At 43.2% G+C, this 19,059-nt stretch overlaps 1 protein-coding gene across 1 annotated transcript; it reads left to right on the top strand.

The window, feature by feature from the left end:
- The first annotated feature begins 13 nt into the window (after positions 1–13).
- Positions 14–18,907, top strand: LOC126912247 (uncharacterized). The gene is made up of 12 exons (XM_050703731.1): positions 14–204; positions 767–971; positions 7,756–7,896; positions 8,755–8,958; positions 10,013–10,192; positions 12,550–12,631; positions 13,493–13,592; positions 14,585–14,688; positions 15,095–15,247; positions 16,182–16,291; positions 16,900–17,064; positions 17,890–18,907. Exons 4-12 carry the CDS (start codon positions 8,896–8,898, stop codon positions 17,965–17,967), a joined length of 1,035 nt encoding a protein of 344 aa, XP_050559688.1. The 5' UTR covers positions 14–204; positions 767–971; positions 7,756–7,896; positions 8,755–8,895; the 3' UTR covers positions 17,968–18,907.
- The last annotated feature ends 152 nt before the right edge of the window (positions 18,908–19,059 follow it).

Below are 19,059 nucleotides of genomic sequence, written 5' to 3'. Positions count from 1 at the left end.
AATGTGAGACAAATTAATCATATTCTTTCAGATGCTACAACACAAAACGAATTATTGCTAGCTATGGCTGCTATAATAGATAAAGTATTAAACTTGGATTTAGTGCGGGACTGCAATATATTGTTGGCGATACCATTGAATCGACTCGCCCATTCTGACGTCACGCGCCTAAGCGATATTACCACCAAGGCTCTATTGAAACAGGTATGTTAGTTGTTGTTGTATCATTAAGCCTTTTATCCCCGAAGGGGTAGGCAGAGGTGCACATTACGGCACGTAATGCTGCTATACAATCTTTATCCACTTTTCACAAATTATGTTGTAAGTCCCATGTAATAGGAGGTGAGCCTATTGCCATATACTAGACACAATTCCAGACTCCGTGCTACTGCTGAGACATTTTCGAAAATACGAAAAAAGCCAGAGGAAACACCAGAGGCGTCACAAGTGCGTTGCTGGCTTTTTGGGGGTTAGGAATTTAAAGGTTCGGGAATTGGGGATTGGGAAGGGGAGAATTGGGCCTCCGGTAACCTCACTAACACAACGAAACACAACGCAGGCGTTGTTTCACGTCGGTTTTCTGCTCGGCCGTGGTATCACTCCGGTCGAGCCGGCCCTGCAGTGCCGAAGCATGGCTCTCCCACACTTAAAATCTAAACATGACCTTAATCAGGTCGTCTCGTTTACCGGCTTATATCATATAAAATGCAAACATGTACATAGCATTTTCCATTTCTTTGACACCAGCTTATTTTTAATTTTTCAGATATACCGAGTTTTCCCTCGCCTAGACTTTTGCAGTATTGCCATATTGAAAAACATAGTATCAGTGTTGCCAGCTACAGTGGTGAACGAGAACTATTTGTCGAGATTGCAAGATGCTGAATTAGAAACGTGCAAGCAATACTTCCAGTTAATCTGTGATGTCAATTATGCTTTATTAAGTTATTGTTCGGATTTGATTAAAAATGGTGAGTATTTTACATACATACATATCGCCACGCCTTTAATCCCAGAAGGGGTAGGCAGAGGTGCACATTATGGCACGTAATGCCACTATGTACACCCACTTTTCACAATTTATATTGTAAGTCCCATGTACATTTCCAGACTCCGTGCTACTACTGAGAAATTTTCGAAAACCGAAAAAATCTTCTGACTTAATTTAAACCACATATTTGTTATTACTTGTTTCTTGAACTTGAGATAGGATATTTAACCATGTTTATTTATGTCGATGAGTTGAGTTCATCCGTGATCATGGCGCTTGCAACAGTGCCGAAATATCGGAAACTCACATACTATAGCACGCGATAGTAACACTAACGAGTCCGCGCACACCCCATCCCTAACTCGACGCTCGGCACGGGTCCGCGCCCGCGCCGCCACCGCCCCTAACCGCCAGTGACGCGAGTACAGTACGATTGAGCGCACGTACGCTCCTGCCGCGCGCCGAGTAGGTATTTTCTTCTAAGTATTAGTATTGTTCTTAATCTGTACAAGTTGTGTAATTATATAATTAAACGGTCGTTATAATAAATATTAATTGAGTCATTTCACTCCCTCGACCTATAACTGGCAGCCCAACGTGAAGCAGAACGTGTACGAACTTGTAAGAACTTGTAAGAAACCGTTTGACTCAAGAAAATTCGCGTGTGCCGTGTACTCGTGTGTTCTCAAGTAATAGTCAATCGCGCGTAGGTAGTGTTTACCTAGGTTTTGTCTCGGGTACGTAATACCTGAACCTAAGTACCTACGTTGTTTCGCGAGAGACTCGGCGAATTCTAGGTTTCGCATCGGGTGTGTAATACCTGAACCTAGGTTCGTTACAGACAGTCAGTGTATGGTGTAAACTGTGTACTATCTACATTTCGTATCGGGTGCCTAAAACCTGAATGTAGATAGCGTGCGTACGTTTTCCTACATACCTACACCGGCGGACATTTTGTGTGTGTTTCGATGTTCGAACAATAACCGTTAAAGATTTTGTGTCGGGTGTGTATTACCTGAATCTAGGCTATTCAAACATTAACTAGTAGTTAGTTAGACGTGATTAAGTGACTATTCGAACATCTGTCGTGTAAAGTTGTAAGTGTTCAACCGGATTAGGTAAATAACGAACTGGCGGTTCGTATTCCAGAAACTTCTAGAACCGTGTTGTGTGAACATTTTCGAAGTACGTACGTACGTGTGTAAGAACAATATTAGGTTTGTTCAAGTGGGTAATATTCAAAACCTACAATAATTAGTGGACTTACGTATACATACCTACTAGGTTTCAAATTAGAAATTATTATTCTTGAACCTAGATTACCGTGTGTGATCTGTGAACATTGTTAGTGACTATTTACAGACTTGTAAAGTGCCTATAGTGAGGTTTTGTCACAGGTACTTCGTAATACCTGAACCTAGGCTAAGAAAATCATAGACATTGAGTGATTTTTACGAACTATATAGTGTTTTGTTAAGTAAATAGTTTTGGACGATTGTTATCGCAACGTACATAGTTGTAACTAGTTTAATTTCGTTTATAGTCAGTGTGGTGACTATTTAGCTGGTGATTCTAGACTTTTCTTGCGTCGTTGTGGATTTCGTTACCACAGTTATTCGTTATAAACAATCTAGTGCTAAAGTGAACGCTAACTAAGTTTTGAGACGTCTTATTGGATGAATAGTGGACTATTACAATGGTGCTAACAAGATCGCGTAACGCGAGCCCTTCTGCCGCTGGCGCCTCCGTTAAGGCGGAAGCGCAGCTCCAGTTGCCTGCGCCGGACATGTCATGTCCGCGCGGCGATGACACCTCGGCTGCAGAAGCGGTTGTGGTGGTTCCGCAGCCAGCTGCTGGCGCTGCCGCAGCTCCGGTCGCCATGACGACCGAGCAGCTAATGCTGCTCATTGACAGGCTAAGTCATCGTGAGGCCGTAAGTACGCCAACACCATCTTATTCTGGCAACTTTGCCAAGTGCACCGCTCGCTTCGATGGCGAGAAATCCAGCGACGTCTTGGCGTTTATAGACGCCATAGAAACTTATAAGGAATGTGTTCGAGTGGATGACAACAATGCACTTCGTGGCTTGTCAATGCTCTTGACGGGAATCGCAGCCACCTGGTGGCATGGTGTAAAAGACAGTACCACCACGTGGTCGGCGGCTATCGACGCGTTAAAACAAACGTTCGGACCAAGGCTGCCGCCGTCAAAACTGTATCGAAAGGTTTTTGAACGCGAGCAACGTATCGACGAAACAACAGATCTATTTGTTTGCCACATAAGAGCATTGTTCGCGCAGCTACCACCATGCTCCCTCTCGGAGGCGGTACAGCTCGATATGACCTATGGTCTACTACATCGTCGTATCCGCGAGAAGGTAGCTCGTTCATCATTTGAGAATTTCGCACAGCTCTTAACTGAAGCGCGCCGCGTGGAAGAGATTTTAGATGAGAGTCGCCCGCGAGTTACAGCACCTTCTGACAGCAATGTCAGACCATCTACGTCACGACCTGCTACTGCGCCTGGTCATGGCAAGACTAGGTCCCACTGCAACTACTGTAAGCAGTACGGACATTTGAAGGAGGCGTGTCCGCGACTTGCAAAAGGGAAGTCGACTGCCAAGGAGGAGGTAGTCGAGGCCAAACAACCTGCGATCACGTGCTTCGGGTGTGGTACTCCCGGAGTAATTCGCTCTAACTGTGCCACGTGCAAAGAAAAGAAGGCCGTAGTGTCTTCGTGTCAGTGTCACACAGTGTCCGCGAGTGACGATAAACTCGATTCGCGAGTGCGTCCTGTGATAAGTGCCGAAATTGAAGGTGCCGTAGGCACATTCTTAGTGGATACGGGCGCTAAGCATTGTATCGGGAGCGTATCATTAAGGTCTTATCTAGCTAGTAAGGATCATGTGTTTCATAAGGTATTTACGGAATTAAAATATGCGGATGGACGCATTTATAAACTAAATGTAGAAGTGACTAATGTTAAGGTTACTGTACGGGGGGTGACGCTACTCGTTAGTTTTATTATGCTACCAAATGCAACCGAAAGCCTCTTAGGCATGAATTTCATTCGCGACGTTGGCATGGTGTTAGATTTCGACCGTGGGGTTTGGGCCGTGAGAGGCGATAGGAGCCCTCAGCGAATTACTTTTGAAAATACACCAATTCAGTCCGTCACCTGTTCATCTGTGGGTCTTCGCGAGGACGAGGGTTCCCATCTCGGTTCGGATGAGCGAGGGCGACTGTCCGACCTGTTGGATATCTACGAAGATATTTTCGCACCAGGGGGAGGACCGACAAAATTTGCCGTGCATCACATCGACACTGGTGACGCCGCACCAATCGCGAGTCCGCCTTACAGAGTCACGCCGTCGAAGAAAGAAATTATCAAGAAGGAAATCGATAAGATGCTCGAGGACGAGATAATCGAGGAAGCCGAGTCCGAGTGGGCATCCCCAGTGGTACTAATACCGAAAAAGAATGGAGAAACCCGTTTCTGCGTCGATTACAGGAAACTAAACAGTGTGACTCGAACTGATAAATATCCACTGCCGGTAATCGACGACCTCCTACAGAGTACAAAGCCCAACTGCGTGATGTCTACCATTGACCTTAAGGCAGGGTACTGGCAGACAATGGTAGCTCCAGAAGACCGTCCGAAAACAGCTTTCACAACACCATTTGGAACTTTTCAGTTTCGCCGTATGCCGTTTGGGTTGAAGAACGCGCCGGCGACGTTCCAACGTTTGATCGATCGAATGAGGTCTGGTTTAAAGGACGTGTGTGTACTTGCGTACCTTGACGACATTCTAATCATATCCCCGCATCTGGATCAACATTTGAACGACTTAGCACAAGTGTTCGAGCGCCTGAAGTTGTTCAACTTGAGGGCGAATAGAGCCAAATGCGTATTTGCCAGGGATCGAGTTGTCTACCTTGGACATGTCATCAGCAGCCAAGGTATTGAACCCGACCAAGATAAGGTCCAAGCGGTGGTGAAGATGGCACCACCGGTGAATTTAAAACAATTAAAGAGTTTTTTGCAAACCTGCTCATGGTTTCGGAAGTTCATTTCGAACTTCTCGGAAGTGGCGCAGCCATTGACCGACCTGACTAAGAAGAATAGACCCTGGAAATGGGGTGAAAAGGAAGTCGAAGCCTTTAATGAGCTTAAGAGGAGACTCACTGCTAGTCCCATTCTGCGACAACCAGACTTCGAGCAACCGTTTATTCTGCGAACGGATGCTAGCAATTATGCACTCGGTGCAGTGCTAATGCAAGGCCCAGACCCGCAGTCTGAGAGGCCTATCGAGTACGCCAGTCGGTTGTTAAACCCTGCAGAACGGAACTATTCCACAACAGAACGAGAAGCATTGGCTGTGGTGTGGGCACTTGACAAGTTTAGAGGCTATCTTGAAGGTGCCCAAGTGTGTGTTGCCACGGATCATCAGCCTCTCAAGTGGCTGCTGTCTTTGAAGACTCCTAGTGGTCGTTTGGCTCGGTGGGCCATGAAAATTCAAGCGTACAACCTTAACGTGGAATATACACCTGGAAGGGTCAATGTGGTGGCCGACACTCTTAGTCGACCCGTTCCTGTTTCCCCAACCACAGACGATGACACAGAGGATTCAGCGTGCGATTTGTGTTCGGTATCTGTAGACTTACCTCATCGTAACCCGGAGGAATTGAGGGCAGCTCAATTGGAGGATCCGGAAATTAAGAAGATACTTGACGACTTTGGAGATGGAGATACCGCTGTTCGTTGGACGGATCGTGGGTATTATTTGTCCAACGGAGTGTTGTTCCGTTTTGACCCGGATGGAGAATCGGAGGAACCACAATTTGTTGTGCCGGATGCAATGCGCATGGAAGTTATGAAGGAGCTTCATGATGCGCCAACTGCAGGTCATTTAGGGTTGGAGCGAACCCTAAGGAAGGTCAAGGAGAGATTCTATTTTCCTCACATGCGACAGTTTATCGCCAAATACCTTAAAGCTTGCGACCTTTGTCAGAAGTACAAGCCAACCAATTTGAAGCCTGCAGGACTTTTACAGACTCCAGTCCCACACCAACGATTTGAGGTCTTAGCAATGGACCTATTTGGACCATTACCCGAAGGGGAAAAGGGGGAGAAATGGATACTCCTTGTCGAGGATACCGCAAGTCGATGGGTAGAGTTATTTGCACTTCGTGATGCCACTGCGGAGTCTTGTGCAAAGGCTCTGATCGAAGAAGTGTTCTTGCGGTATGGCTTCCCTCGACGTGTCATTTCAGACAATGGCACTCAGTTTGTCTCTGCTGTTATGCAGAAAGCTATGCTCGTAATGGGAGTGGATCAATCATTGATTCCTGTCTATCATCCCGAGGCAAATCCCGCGGAACGGAAGAACCGGGAATTGAAAAAACATCTCGCCATTCTTGTTGGGCCTGAGCATCGTCGATGGCCATTTGCCCTACCGATGGTACGATTCGCCCTGAACAGTGCCTACAACCAAGGTACTGGGCAAACCGCAGCGTTCCTAACCTTTGCCCGGGAGATGCGTTCACCTGTAGGTGTTCGCACGGACATTAGAGCCATAGTGTCGCGGCAGAATTTCGTGCCTCAGTTTACGCCCTATCTAAAGGAGTTTGCTCGTGTACTCCACGATGTCAAATTGCGGGTCGAAGAGCAGCAGGAGGTTCGGAAGGGTGCCGCGGATCGGCGTCGCCGTGACGTTACTCCCTTCCGGGATGGGGATCTCGTCCTTGTCGAGGCTCACTCGGCGAGCAATGCCGCCAAGGGTTTTACTCAGAAGTTTGCACCGCGACGGGAAGGCCCATATCGGATCTCACAGGTTGTGAGCCCAACCACATACGTGGTGGTCGACAATGAGGGTAGGGTCAAAGGAAAATATCATGCCAGCGCCTTAACACCTTATTCCGGGGAATCCCCAACTGTCGTACACCCGCGCCGACGTGGTAGGCCAGCCAAGTCACAACCGGGGCGTTCTTGTGACTTGGAGGGGGAGCCTATAGCACGCGATAGTAACACTAACGAGTCCGCGCACACCCCATCCCTAACTCGACGCTCGGCACGGGTCCGCGCCCGCGCCGCCACCGCCCCTAACCGCCAGTGACGCGAGTACAGTACGATTGAGCGCACGTACGCTCCTGCCGCGCGCCGAGTAGGTATTTTCTTCTAAGTATTAGTATTGTTCTTAATCTGTACAAGTTGTGTAATTATATAATTAAACGGTCGTTATAATAAATATTAATTGAGTCATTTCACTCCCTCGACCTATAATACATTAATAAACATGGTAAATATCCCGTCTCAAGTTCTAATATGTAATAGTTATTGCGATAAAAATAAAACTAATGGGTATACAAAAAAAGTTTCTTCGAGAAAGTTGTTTGTAATAATGAGTACAATCACGTGTTTAAATATCGTTCACTAATTACCAGTCACCCTATATAATGCTGAAGAGTTTGTTTGTTTGTCTGTACGCCCTTATAGTCTGATGGTGTCGATGTAGTACTAAATACTCGATTGATAAGCTGTTCTAATTGTATGTTATACTAGCGACCCGCCCCAGCTTCGCATGGTTGCAATGGTGATATATTACGCATGTATTATACATATAAACCTTCCTATTGAATCACTCTATCTATTAAAAAAACCGCATCAAAATCCGTTGCGTAGTTTTAAAGATTTAAGCATACAAAGGGACATAGGGACAGAGGAAGCGACTTTGTTTTATACTATGTAGTGATATTCTATTACAGTTTTGAACGAAGAAAAGTTTAATATTATATTTAAAAAGATGAAAAATCAAATTTTTGAGAATCAATACGGCGGTACCGACTACCTGTCGTTGAATACACTGAAAAATAAACTTTATGCCTTGGAAAATATGGATGATAATGGTATGTATGTTTTCTTTTTCATATATTCAGTAGTCTAGTAAAATATTCGCAACTTCATCGCAACGTCACGCCGTTTATCCCCGAAGGGGTAGGCAGACGTTGTACATTACGGCACGTAATGCCGCTATACTATGTACACACACTTTTCACCATTTGTGTTATAAGTCCCATGTTATAGGTGGTGAGCCTATTGCCATATACTGGGCACAATTCCAGACTCCGTGCTACTACCGAGAAATTTTCGAAAAACCGAAAAAAGCCAAGTAATACGTTACTCGACCGGGCGACGCACTTGTAACACCTCTGGTGTTTCGGGCGTCCATAGGCGGCGGCGATTGCTTACCATCAGGTGATACGTCTGCTCGTTTACCGGCTTATATCATAAAATACCAACCTTAACAGGAGCTATGGCGTGCCATTGGAGATGCCTATGTCTAGCAGTGGACGAGAACAGACCGATGATGATAATGAAAGCTTAACCTAAGAATTTGACTTTGTTATTGCACATAGATTAAGATCTGGACACATTCCACTGAACAAGTTTGGCTTCTTAATGAAGAAAACCAGCAGCCCTAATAGGCATGGTTCCTACTAGTCAAATTCAAAACTTTTTTCGAAACGTCAAAAACGATATTTTCTATGAACTTTGTATGAAATACTCTATTACGACGTCATCAGATTTTGACTTCAAATAGCAGACTTAGCTAGAAAAAATCGAAAATTAAGTAGTTCATCAAATGTATGAATGAGCGAGTGTGATTATTTTTGAATATTTTATTGTATTGAAATGTTGTAATAATTTATTTTTGACATTATCCAATCCAAAATAAAGATAAAAAAAACGAATTTGACTTTCAGATGCAAAAGAAAATGTATTAAAACTTATAAATAGGAGAGGAATTGGCTCCGAAGACGTGTAGGGCAGCGTTGAAGACAGCGTTGAGGCTGTCCCAATTATGTCCAGACTTATGTTCGCCCGTAATACTAGAGAGCAAGAGAATGCCTCTACAGAGACTGCTGTGCCTACCCCCTAATGTACACGTCGTGAAGTTCAACGAACAAGTAAGTTATTATATTTTATCGACTTACTCACGTAACTGTTTGACGAGGAACTCGACTAGTTTCAAGCCATGCTAGAGGCTCATATTCATGAGCAGCATACCGCGACACACGACGCGGCGATTGTCGCGCTGCTACAGTAGCAAGTTCCTCGTCAAACAGTTACGTGAGTAAACCGATAACATAATAATTAATTTAGTATGTCTCACGAAAGTTACAATAAAACAAGTAAGTTTTAAAAAAAAACGACGTCACCCCTTTTATCCCTGAAAGGGTAAGCCTATCCGGAGCTGCGGACTACCTAGCGGGTTTACCGGGGCTCCAGCTCGAAAAGCAGGAGTAGGAACGGGGTGGTTTTTAGTCGGTAAGAGTCTGACACTCCCTCTCGTCTCGCCCAAGGCGGGAGAAGTCATTGGATGATTTTCCCCCCTCTATAAAAAAAGAGGTGCACATTACGGCACCCACTTTTCATCATTTGTGTTATAAGTCCCATGTAATAGGGGGTGAGCCTATTACCATATACTGGACACGATTCCAGACTCCATGCTACTACTGAGCGATTTTCGAAAAGCCGCAAAAAAGCTGAGTTATACTTTGCCTGACCCGGGAATCGCAACCGACAGCGGCAGTCGCACTTGCGACCACTCGGCCAACGAAAAAGTAAAACAAAATTTCGTCCGAAACTTCGCAGATTGCATACTACAATTCTATTTATTGCGAACTTTCGTTAACAAAAATGAACGAATTAAATGAAGATAAATAAATCGATTTGTTTATCAAATTAAAAATAAAATGTTATTTCAAGTAATTCTATTAGTAACAATTTTACTAACAATTCTATTAATAACAAGCGGCGTTACGTGTCGTAATGTGCACCTCTGCCTACCCCTTCGGGGATAAAAGGCGTGACGTTGTGTGTGTGTGTGTGTCTATTAGTAAATCAATAAAACCTTCGGCCGAAGATTAAACGAAACATCGGATTCGAGAACCGGAGTAGGCCCCCCCCCCGGTGACTAAAAAAGCCGTAGCCGCCATTTTATTTTCTCCCGATCCCCAGGTGACTGTATACACGGACTCCATAAGACGTCCGTGCGTGATCACAGCGCTGTTGTCCAACGGGCAGCGTCGCCAGTACATATGCAAGACCGGCGAGCCGATGTTACGGGACGCGTCGATACAACGCGCCGTATCCGCACTGCCTCTACTCACCCCCTTATTCAGAGGACGGAGTTACAATGTGAGTATATATTTTTTTTTATGTTAAATGGGCCGACCTTTGGCCGCTATCTCGCCTGATGGTAAGTGATGATGCGGCCTACGATGGAGCACGTCTGCCCATAAGCAACCTATTCACTCGGGCCTTGAAGACACCCAGGTTATACCCATCAGGAAACACAGACTCCGGCAAGGAGTTCCACTCCCTAGCAGTTCGCACAAGGAAGCTTGAAGCGAAGCGCTTCGTGCGAGTGGGTGGGATATCTACCATGAAGCGGTGACGCCTCGCCGATTGTCTTGTGGTTATAGGGATGATGACGGGGTACGAAAATTAAAAATCTATTTAGTCCGTCAGTTAGGTAATGAAAATATATTAGACACGTATCTTTTTATTTTTAACCCCCGACGCCAAAAGAGGGGTGTTATAAGTTTGACGTGTCTGTCTGTCTGTCTGTCTGTCTGTCTGTCTGTCTGTCTGTCTGTCTGTCTGTCTGTCTGTCTGTCTGTCTGTCTGTCTGTCTGTCTGTCTGTCTGTCTGTCTGTGGCATCATAACTCCCGAACGGATGCAGTGATTTCAATTTAGTTTTTTTCGTATGAAAGGGGGCTTATGTGCGAGTGTTCTTAGACATGTTTGATGAAAATCGGTTGAGCCGTTTTAAAGTTATGGGCGGTGAAAGTGGGGAGATTAGCCGAAGGTCTGCAAATATACTGGGATGGGGTCTCAAATAAACCGCACTGAAAGAAGATATTGAAAGATATTATTTTTTCGTAGTAACAAAAATAAAAAATTCAATTAAAAGTTAAAAAAAATAAACATTAAATTTAAATTTTTAATTTAACGTTTTATTATAAACAAAAAATCTTGCACCAATGTAATCTTTAGCCTACTTATAGAAACAAAAAGTAGTAATTAATAAGTAAAAAAATAAATAAAAGCGAACGAGGTTGACCTTAGTTGTAATCTTTACTTTAACAAGAATCGAAATTACTGTAAGTATATGTAATATACTAAGCCTAACTTAACCTAACCTACCTATAAAAAGTATGAAATAAAAATTAAATTAAAAATTTAAAAAACCCCCGACACAAAAACTTAATTTCCCTTTAAAAAGTAAAAAATAATAAAAGAAACTTAATCTTAAAGTACCTAAGAATGTACTAATAATTCAAAAAAAAATACGTCGCGTTGGGGGACCGCATGAATACGAACTGCATACCGCCGCCCACGCCGCTGTTTCTATTTTCTGCGTTATATTTAAGTACTTAAACAGTAAGTAAGAAATAATTAGGAGCGGTCCCCCAACGCGACGTATTTTTTTAGAATTATTAGTACATTCTTAGGTACTTTAAGATTAAGTTTCTTTTATTATTTTTTACTTTTTAAAGGGAAATTAAGTTTTTGTGTCGGGGGTTTTTTAAATTTTTAATTTAATTTTTTGTCATATATATAACAATGTATACTAAAATTATAAAGCTGAAGAGCTTGTTTGTTTGAATGTTTGTTTGAACGCGCTAATCTCTGAAACTACTGGTCCGATTTGAATAATTATTTTTGTGTTGGATAGCGCATTTATCAAGGAAAGTTACAGACTATAAATCATCACGCCACGATCAATAGTAACCGACCACAGCGGGTGAAACCGCGCGGAAGTAGCTAGTACTTAGATAAAACGAATCAAAGTTTAGGAGTGGGAGCTAACTACGTCACTTTTGAGTATAAAAGTGTACTCTAAAGTGACGTCACGCGATATTTCAAATCGATATATCTTCAATAGTATTTTGTTTAGTAAGAAAATAAAAAAATACGTGTGTAATGTTTTAAAATAATCTACAAGACGGACATTAAAATGAAAATTAGTCATCTACCCTATTTAACCATCAAAAACATTCTACTACTAAGTGTGGGAGCGAAAAGTTACTAATAGTGTGTTACCGGCCTTTTGGGGGTTTAGGGATCCGAGAATTGAGGGGGAAGGGGATTGGGTTCCCAGTAACCTCACCCACGTGGCGAAATACAATGCAAGTGTTATTTCTCAAATGGGGATCGTAGTTATTGGGGAGGAGACAGAATGTAGTTAATTGCGTAATAATTAAGTGTGGGAGAGCCATGCTTCGGTACTACAGGGCCGGCTCGACCGGAGTGATACCACGGCCGAGCAGAAAACCGACGTGAAACAACGCTTGCGTTATGTTTAGTTGTGTAAGTGAGGTTACCAGAGGCCTAATTACCAATATTCCCAATCCCCGATTCCCTAACAACCCTTAAATTCCTAACCCCCAAAAAACCGGCAACGCACTTGTAACGCCTCTGGTGTTTCAAGTGTCCATGGGTTGCGGCGATTGCTTACCATCAGGTGATACGTCATATTTAATTTCAGGTGACTCCTTTGGGCGAAGACTCTGCCATTATTGAGTACTTAGAAGACCATGTGAGACTCAGGGCGCTAACGGGCGTTGATAGTAAGTAACTACACAAGTGTACCCCTACCCCTACTCAGAATTATTTAAAGACTAGCTTCCGCCCGCGACTCCGTCCGCGCGGATGTCGGTCTTCGCGTGGATGTTTTATTTCTCCATTTTGAGTAACTCTGACAATGATATCTTATAAATATCTATTGATTGGACCCAAATACGGCGAAGCCCATAATAATTAAGGAGATCCCTCTATTGAGCTACTGCTGTTGAGCTCGCGTTCTGTAGTATAAAACTGAAAAATTAAGATTTTTTTTTCTATTTGTACGTATTTTTTCAGGATAAAAAGTATCCTATTTTATGCCCAGGATAATAAGGTATAATTATACCAAGTTTCATCGAAATCGAACCGTTAGTTTTCACGTGATGCCTGAACATATACAGACAGACAGACAAAAAAAATTAATCACATATTTGGGTTTAGTATCGATCCAGTAACACCCTCTGCTATTGCTAGTTTTATTATGCTTCTGTGGACGAGTACTACTTGTATATAGTTTCATTTTAGTCATATGATCTTCATACTGCATGTATATACAGTTTCAGTGGTTTTAAATATTATATTTATTTGACTCCGGGCAAGGGTCTCGGGTTCGATTCCCGGGTCGGGAGAAGTATTTATGGGTTTTTTTTCAGTTTTTCGAATTTTTTTCAGTAGTAGCACGGAGTCTAGAAAGGTGCCCGATATATGGCAATAGGCTCACCCCCTATTACATGGGACTTACAACATAAAATTGTGAAATGTGGGTGTACATTGGCATTATGTGTCATAATGTGCACCTCTGCCTACCCGATCGGGGATAAAAGGCGTGACGTTATAAAAAAAATTAACTAAAAATATTTATTTAGTTTCAGCAGACACTGACGATGATAAATTAATCATGGAGCCGCAAAAAGCATTGAAACAGTTTCAAGATAACAGTGCAAAAGTTACTCCATATAAACTCAGGTAAGAATTACATAATACCGACCCGGGAATCGATCCCGAGACCCCTTGTCGGGCAGTCACATTCGCGACCACTCGTCCGACGAGGCAGTCTGTTGGAATATCAGTTTAATTATTATGTTATCGGCTTACTCACGTAACTGTTTGACGAGGAACTCGACTAGTTTCAAGCCATGCTAGAGGCTAGTATGTGGCGACACTCTGACAAGTGACAGATGACAGAAGTCGCACATAGACTATCGACAAGCAAATCAATGGATGACGTCATAAATATCCTGCATCGCACATATGAAGTTTACATGCGAATTAAGACGGATAGAAAATCCTAACGAACAACCGAAACTGCTCCCTAGGGATGTGCCGTAACAGGCGTTGCACCGTGGGGCTCCGGAGCAGGTCTAGTTAGAGGCCTCGGTGCCCCTTACAGGTGTTGAGGGTGGCCACCGGGGTGGTTTTAGTGAGGTAAAAATCCCACACACCCTAGTCTTTTATCCCCAAAAAGCTAGGCGTCTTTTGAAGGTCTGCCCCCGTAAGCAAAAAAAAAACTACTCGAAACCGCAACGTAATTCGATACACAGTGTATAAAATATTCTTAGTTTTTAAACTAAGAATAAAAAAAGACTGCCTCGTTGGTCGAGTGGTCATAAATGCGATTGCCGGACAAGAGGTCTCGTGTCGGGCAAAGTATTACTGGTGTTTTTTCGGTTTTTCGAAAATTTCTCAGTAGTAGCACGGAGTCTGGATATGTGCCCGGTATATAGCAATAGGCTCACCCCCTATTACATGAGACTTAATTATATTACTAGTGATTTTGATATATTAATATAGATTAATAGTGAAAAAGTGGGTGTAAATTGTATAGTGGCATTACGTACCGTATTGTGCACTTCTGCCTACCCCTTCGCCTTCGGGGATAAAAGGCGTGACGTTGCTTTTTAAACTACCCGGTCTCACAGGCATGTATGTCACCAGTTAAATAATGATTTATATTTCAGGTCGGCTATAGAAAGCAACAGTTCATGCGTCCAGGAGTTCATTGCTAAGAAACGGACCTTCGAAGATACCCTGGGTTCCATGACCATACTGACCTGGCTTTTCGGTGAGTTTGTAACGTTTTTAACCCCTTGTATGTCGGTATATAAGACACAATAGAAAACACATTGTGTCTCGCGTAGATCTGCGTTCCGACAGACAACGGGTTAATTCATTTTAAACCATAAGTGTGGGAGAGGCATACTTCGGCACGAATGGGCTGGCTCGACCGGAGTGATACCACGGCTGAGCAGAAAACCGACGTGAAACAACGCTTGCGTTGTGTGACTGAGGTACCGGAGGCCCAATCCCCCCCTTCCCAATCTTCCAATCCCCGATTCCCCAACAACCCTTAAATTCCTAACCCCCAAAACACCGGCAACGCACTTGTAACGCCTCTGGTGTTTCAAGTGTCTACGGGCGGCGGCGATTGCTTACCATCAGGTGATACGTCTGCTCGTTTTTGTTTACAGGTGTAGGAGACCGACACTTGAACAATATAATGTATAGCACGCGAGACGGCGGCGTCTGCGCCGTGGACTGGGGAACTATCTTCGACTATGGACTCAGAGAACTACCCCCTGCTAGACTTACAGCCAATTTGTTGGCTGTCTGCGATATTAAAGGTAAAATATTTATCACTACATATACAACAATGACTTCTCTCAAGTTGACGTATTTAACTGCACAAAACCTAGTTTTAAAGCCCAGGTTAAAAAGATTATTGTTAATAAAAACGACCAACAAGCAACAACGCCCCATTCACCATAAAATATTTACTATGTTTAATTTATGATATAATCAAATTAATAATGTGATATACTTTTCACAACAATACTTAACTTTCACTTCAAAAACCTTATTTTAAATATTGTTTAAAGTCCATTCGCATGGTAATTATACTAACTAGTTAAACAGGGAAACCTATTATTAGCCTTACTAAACTGTAAATGTTTCTTTGTAATGTATTATATGTATCGCTGTTGGTTTTCTAAATAAATAAAATAAATCACTTTTTTTTCTTTGAGGGGGAAAATCATCCAATGACTTCCCCCGCCTTGGGCGAGGCGAGAGGGAGTGTCAGACTCTTACTGACTAAAAACCACCCCGTTCCTTCTCCTGCTTTTCGAACCGGAGCCCCGGTAAACCCGCTAGGTAGTCCGCAGCTCCGGATATATTAATCACTAGCTTCTTCCCGCGACATCCCATTTTTCCTGTCCTTGTAGGATTCTCGGTAAATCCTTGGATGAAAAGTATCATATGCCTGTCACCACACAGTGTGGGAGAGCCATGCTTCGGCACTGCAGGGCCGGCTCGACCGGCATGATACCATGGCCTCACTGAAAACCGACGTGAAACAACGCTTGCGTTGTGTGAGTGAGGTTACCGGAGGCCCAAATTCACGATTCCCCAACAACCCCTAAATTCCTAACCCCTGGTAACGCACTTGTAACGCCTCTGGTGTTTCAAGTGTCCATAGGCGGCGGCGATTGCTTACCATCAGGTGATCCGTCTGCTCGTTTACCGGCTTATACCATTAAAATAAAATTCTTGTTTCAGTTTTGGAGAGTCGACTGCAACAAATGTTACTGTATTTGAGAAAGAATAAGAAAATATTCGAAGCGTTTTTGAAGACTTCATTCTTTTGGCTGGGTCCAGAATTTAATGAGGTGAGTCAATCGTCAATTTGAAAGTCAAAAATAAGATAAAATAAAAACTACACTTTGCAACGAGCACCTAGCTTCACTGACAGACAGACTGACGGACAATAGGGATGATGATGGGGTTTGAAAATTAATGTTATAAGTCCCATATAATAGGGAGTGAGCCTATTGCCATATACTGGGCACAATTCCAGACTCCGTGCTACTACTGAGAAATATTCGAAAAAGCTCAGTAATACTTAGCCCGACCCGGGAATCGAACCCGAGACCCCTTGTGCGGCAGTCGCACTTGCGACCACTCGACCAACGAGGCAGTTTTTAAGGTTCCGTAGCCCAATGGCAAGAAACGGAATCCTTATAAATGTTAACTGGATTTGTAGCAACTTTCCAAGCATTCATAAGTCAATAATTTTGCACGCCGTAAGGCAAAATGTATCGGGATTATACATACCTACATAACATCATATCTTAACAATCCTACATTTTGCAAATAAATAATTTCTTTCTTTCTTCCTTCCCTCCTTTCTTTCTTTCTTTCTTTCTTTCTTTCTTTCTCTCTTTCTGTCTGTCTGTCCGTGTGTCGCAGCCATTTATTTATTTGTTTATTTTTTCAGTTAAAATACATAAAGGAAATATTGCGAGGAGAAACAGTGTCTTATGTAGTGACTAGAGAACGCCTTGAGGAGTCTGCGGTGAAGAATAAAGAGGAGTACATCGCGTTGTTGGATCGAGTGTTCCAGAATTTCACATCTAAAGATACTTATAGTGTGGAGGAACAGGTAACTTATATACCATCAAAAACATTCTGTAAAATAATCTTGCGTTAAGTACGTCAAGTGTATGCTAGCTAAGGAGGAGGCGGGGCGCGTGAGAGAACAAACCTCCTCACGCCCCAGCCGTCGCGAGAGACACTCCGGGCGTCGGGGATCGCGCGACGATCTCCGGCCACCGTAAGTGCGGGTCTGCAGACGGCGAGCAAGGGTAGCTCACCGCCCGAACAGAACCAGACCCGTGCGTGCGGCGCGTCGCGATCAGCGCGCGCCTCAAAGAGCCATCAGAGCACCACAGTTGGGGCCCAGTAGGGCTGATGCCCGATCCGGAGTTGCGGACTACCTGACGGGTTACCTGGGTTCCGGCTCGAAAAGCAGGAGAAAGAACGGGGTGGCTTTGAGTCAGTAGAAATCTGACATTCCCTCTCGCCGCGCCCAAGGTGAAAGAAGTCATTGGATGATTTTCGCCCCTCAAAAAAAAGTACTTAGTAGCGGTTTGAAAATATAACCGGTATCCGAGCCTTAACTGCGAGATGATGACTGGGTCAAAAATAAATTATTACAACTTTTCAAAACAATAAAATATTAAAAAATAATCACACTCTCATTCATAAATTTGATGAACTACTTAATTTTAGATTTTTTTCTAGCAAAATTTCTAGAAATAAGTCTGCTATTTGACGTAAAAATCTGATGACGTCATAATAGAGTATTTCATACAAAGTTCATAGAAAATATCGTTTTTGACATTTCGAAAAAAGTATTGAATTTGACTAGTAGGAAACATGCCTATTGTAGATGTGTGCAACCAACTAATTGTATTAAATTTTACAGGTATCATATCTACTGCAACACTGCAGGGATCCGAGTATTCTATCCGTCACCAGAAGTGGATGGGAGCCGTGGATATAAAGTGTATTTTTTACGGTATAAGCCGATAAACGAGCAGACGGATCACCTGATGGTAAGCAATCGCCGCCGCCCATGGAGACTTGAAACACCAGAGGCGTTACAAGTGCGTTGCCGGCTTTTTGGGGATTAGGAATTTAAGGGTTGTTGTTGGAATTGAGGATTGGGAAGGGGGGAATTGGGCCTCCAGTAACTTCAGTCACACAACGCAAGCGTTATTTCACGTCGGTTTTCTGCTCGGCCGTGGTATCACTCCGGTCGAGCCGGCCCTGCAGTACCGAAGCATGGCTCTCCCACACTTAAATATCACGCAATCGACTACATTCTGTCCAGTCCTCCCCCAATAACTACTACCACAATCATTAGAACTTGAGACGGGATATTTACCATGTTTATTTATGTCTATGAGTTTCCGATATTTCGGCACTGTTGCAAGCGCCATGATCACGGATGAACAATAGTGAACTCTTCGACATAAATAAACATGGTAAATATCCCGTCTTAAGTTCTAATAATAGTGTTTGTGACCATGTCTAAAAAAAACTAAGACCCCCATTGACTTTTGTCATTTGAGAAATAACACTTGCATTGTATATCGCCACGTGGGTGAGGTTACTGGGAACCCAATTCCCCTCCCCCTCAATTCTCGGATCCCCAAACCCCCAAAAGGCCGGTAACACACTATTAGTAACTTTTCTAGAGTTGCGGGTGTCCATGGGCGGCGGCGATTGCTTACCATCAGGTGATCCGTCTGCTCGTCTGTCTACTTTGACTTATACCGTGAAAATGTAGCAAGATAGATGCTTTTGCTTTTATGTATTAATATTGTATAGTACAGTTGCTTTTTTAAAGTTAAATTGTGTGAATTAATATTGATGTAAAATTAATTTGTGTATTTTTTCTTATCCTTTTGTATGAAATAAATATTTTTTTACTATATCTATTATTTGCGTTTTATTGACATTATGACACATAATGCCAATGTACACCCACATTTCACAATTTATGTTGTAAGTCCCATGTAATAGGGGGTGATGGTGAGCCTATTACCATATACCGGGCACATTTCCAGACTCCGTGCTACTACTGATAAGT

Source organism: Spodoptera frugiperda, chromosome 24, assembly GCF_023101765.2.
Source record: "Spodoptera frugiperda isolate SF20-4 chromosome 24, AGI-APGP_CSIRO_Sfru_2.0, whole genome shotgun sequence".
NCBI classification, from domain to species: Eukaryota; Metazoa; Arthropoda; class Insecta; order Lepidoptera; family Noctuidae; genus Spodoptera; species Spodoptera frugiperda.
The sequence above is the reverse complement of the archived record's forward strand: the minus strand, read 5'-3'. Positions and strand labels throughout refer to the sequence as shown.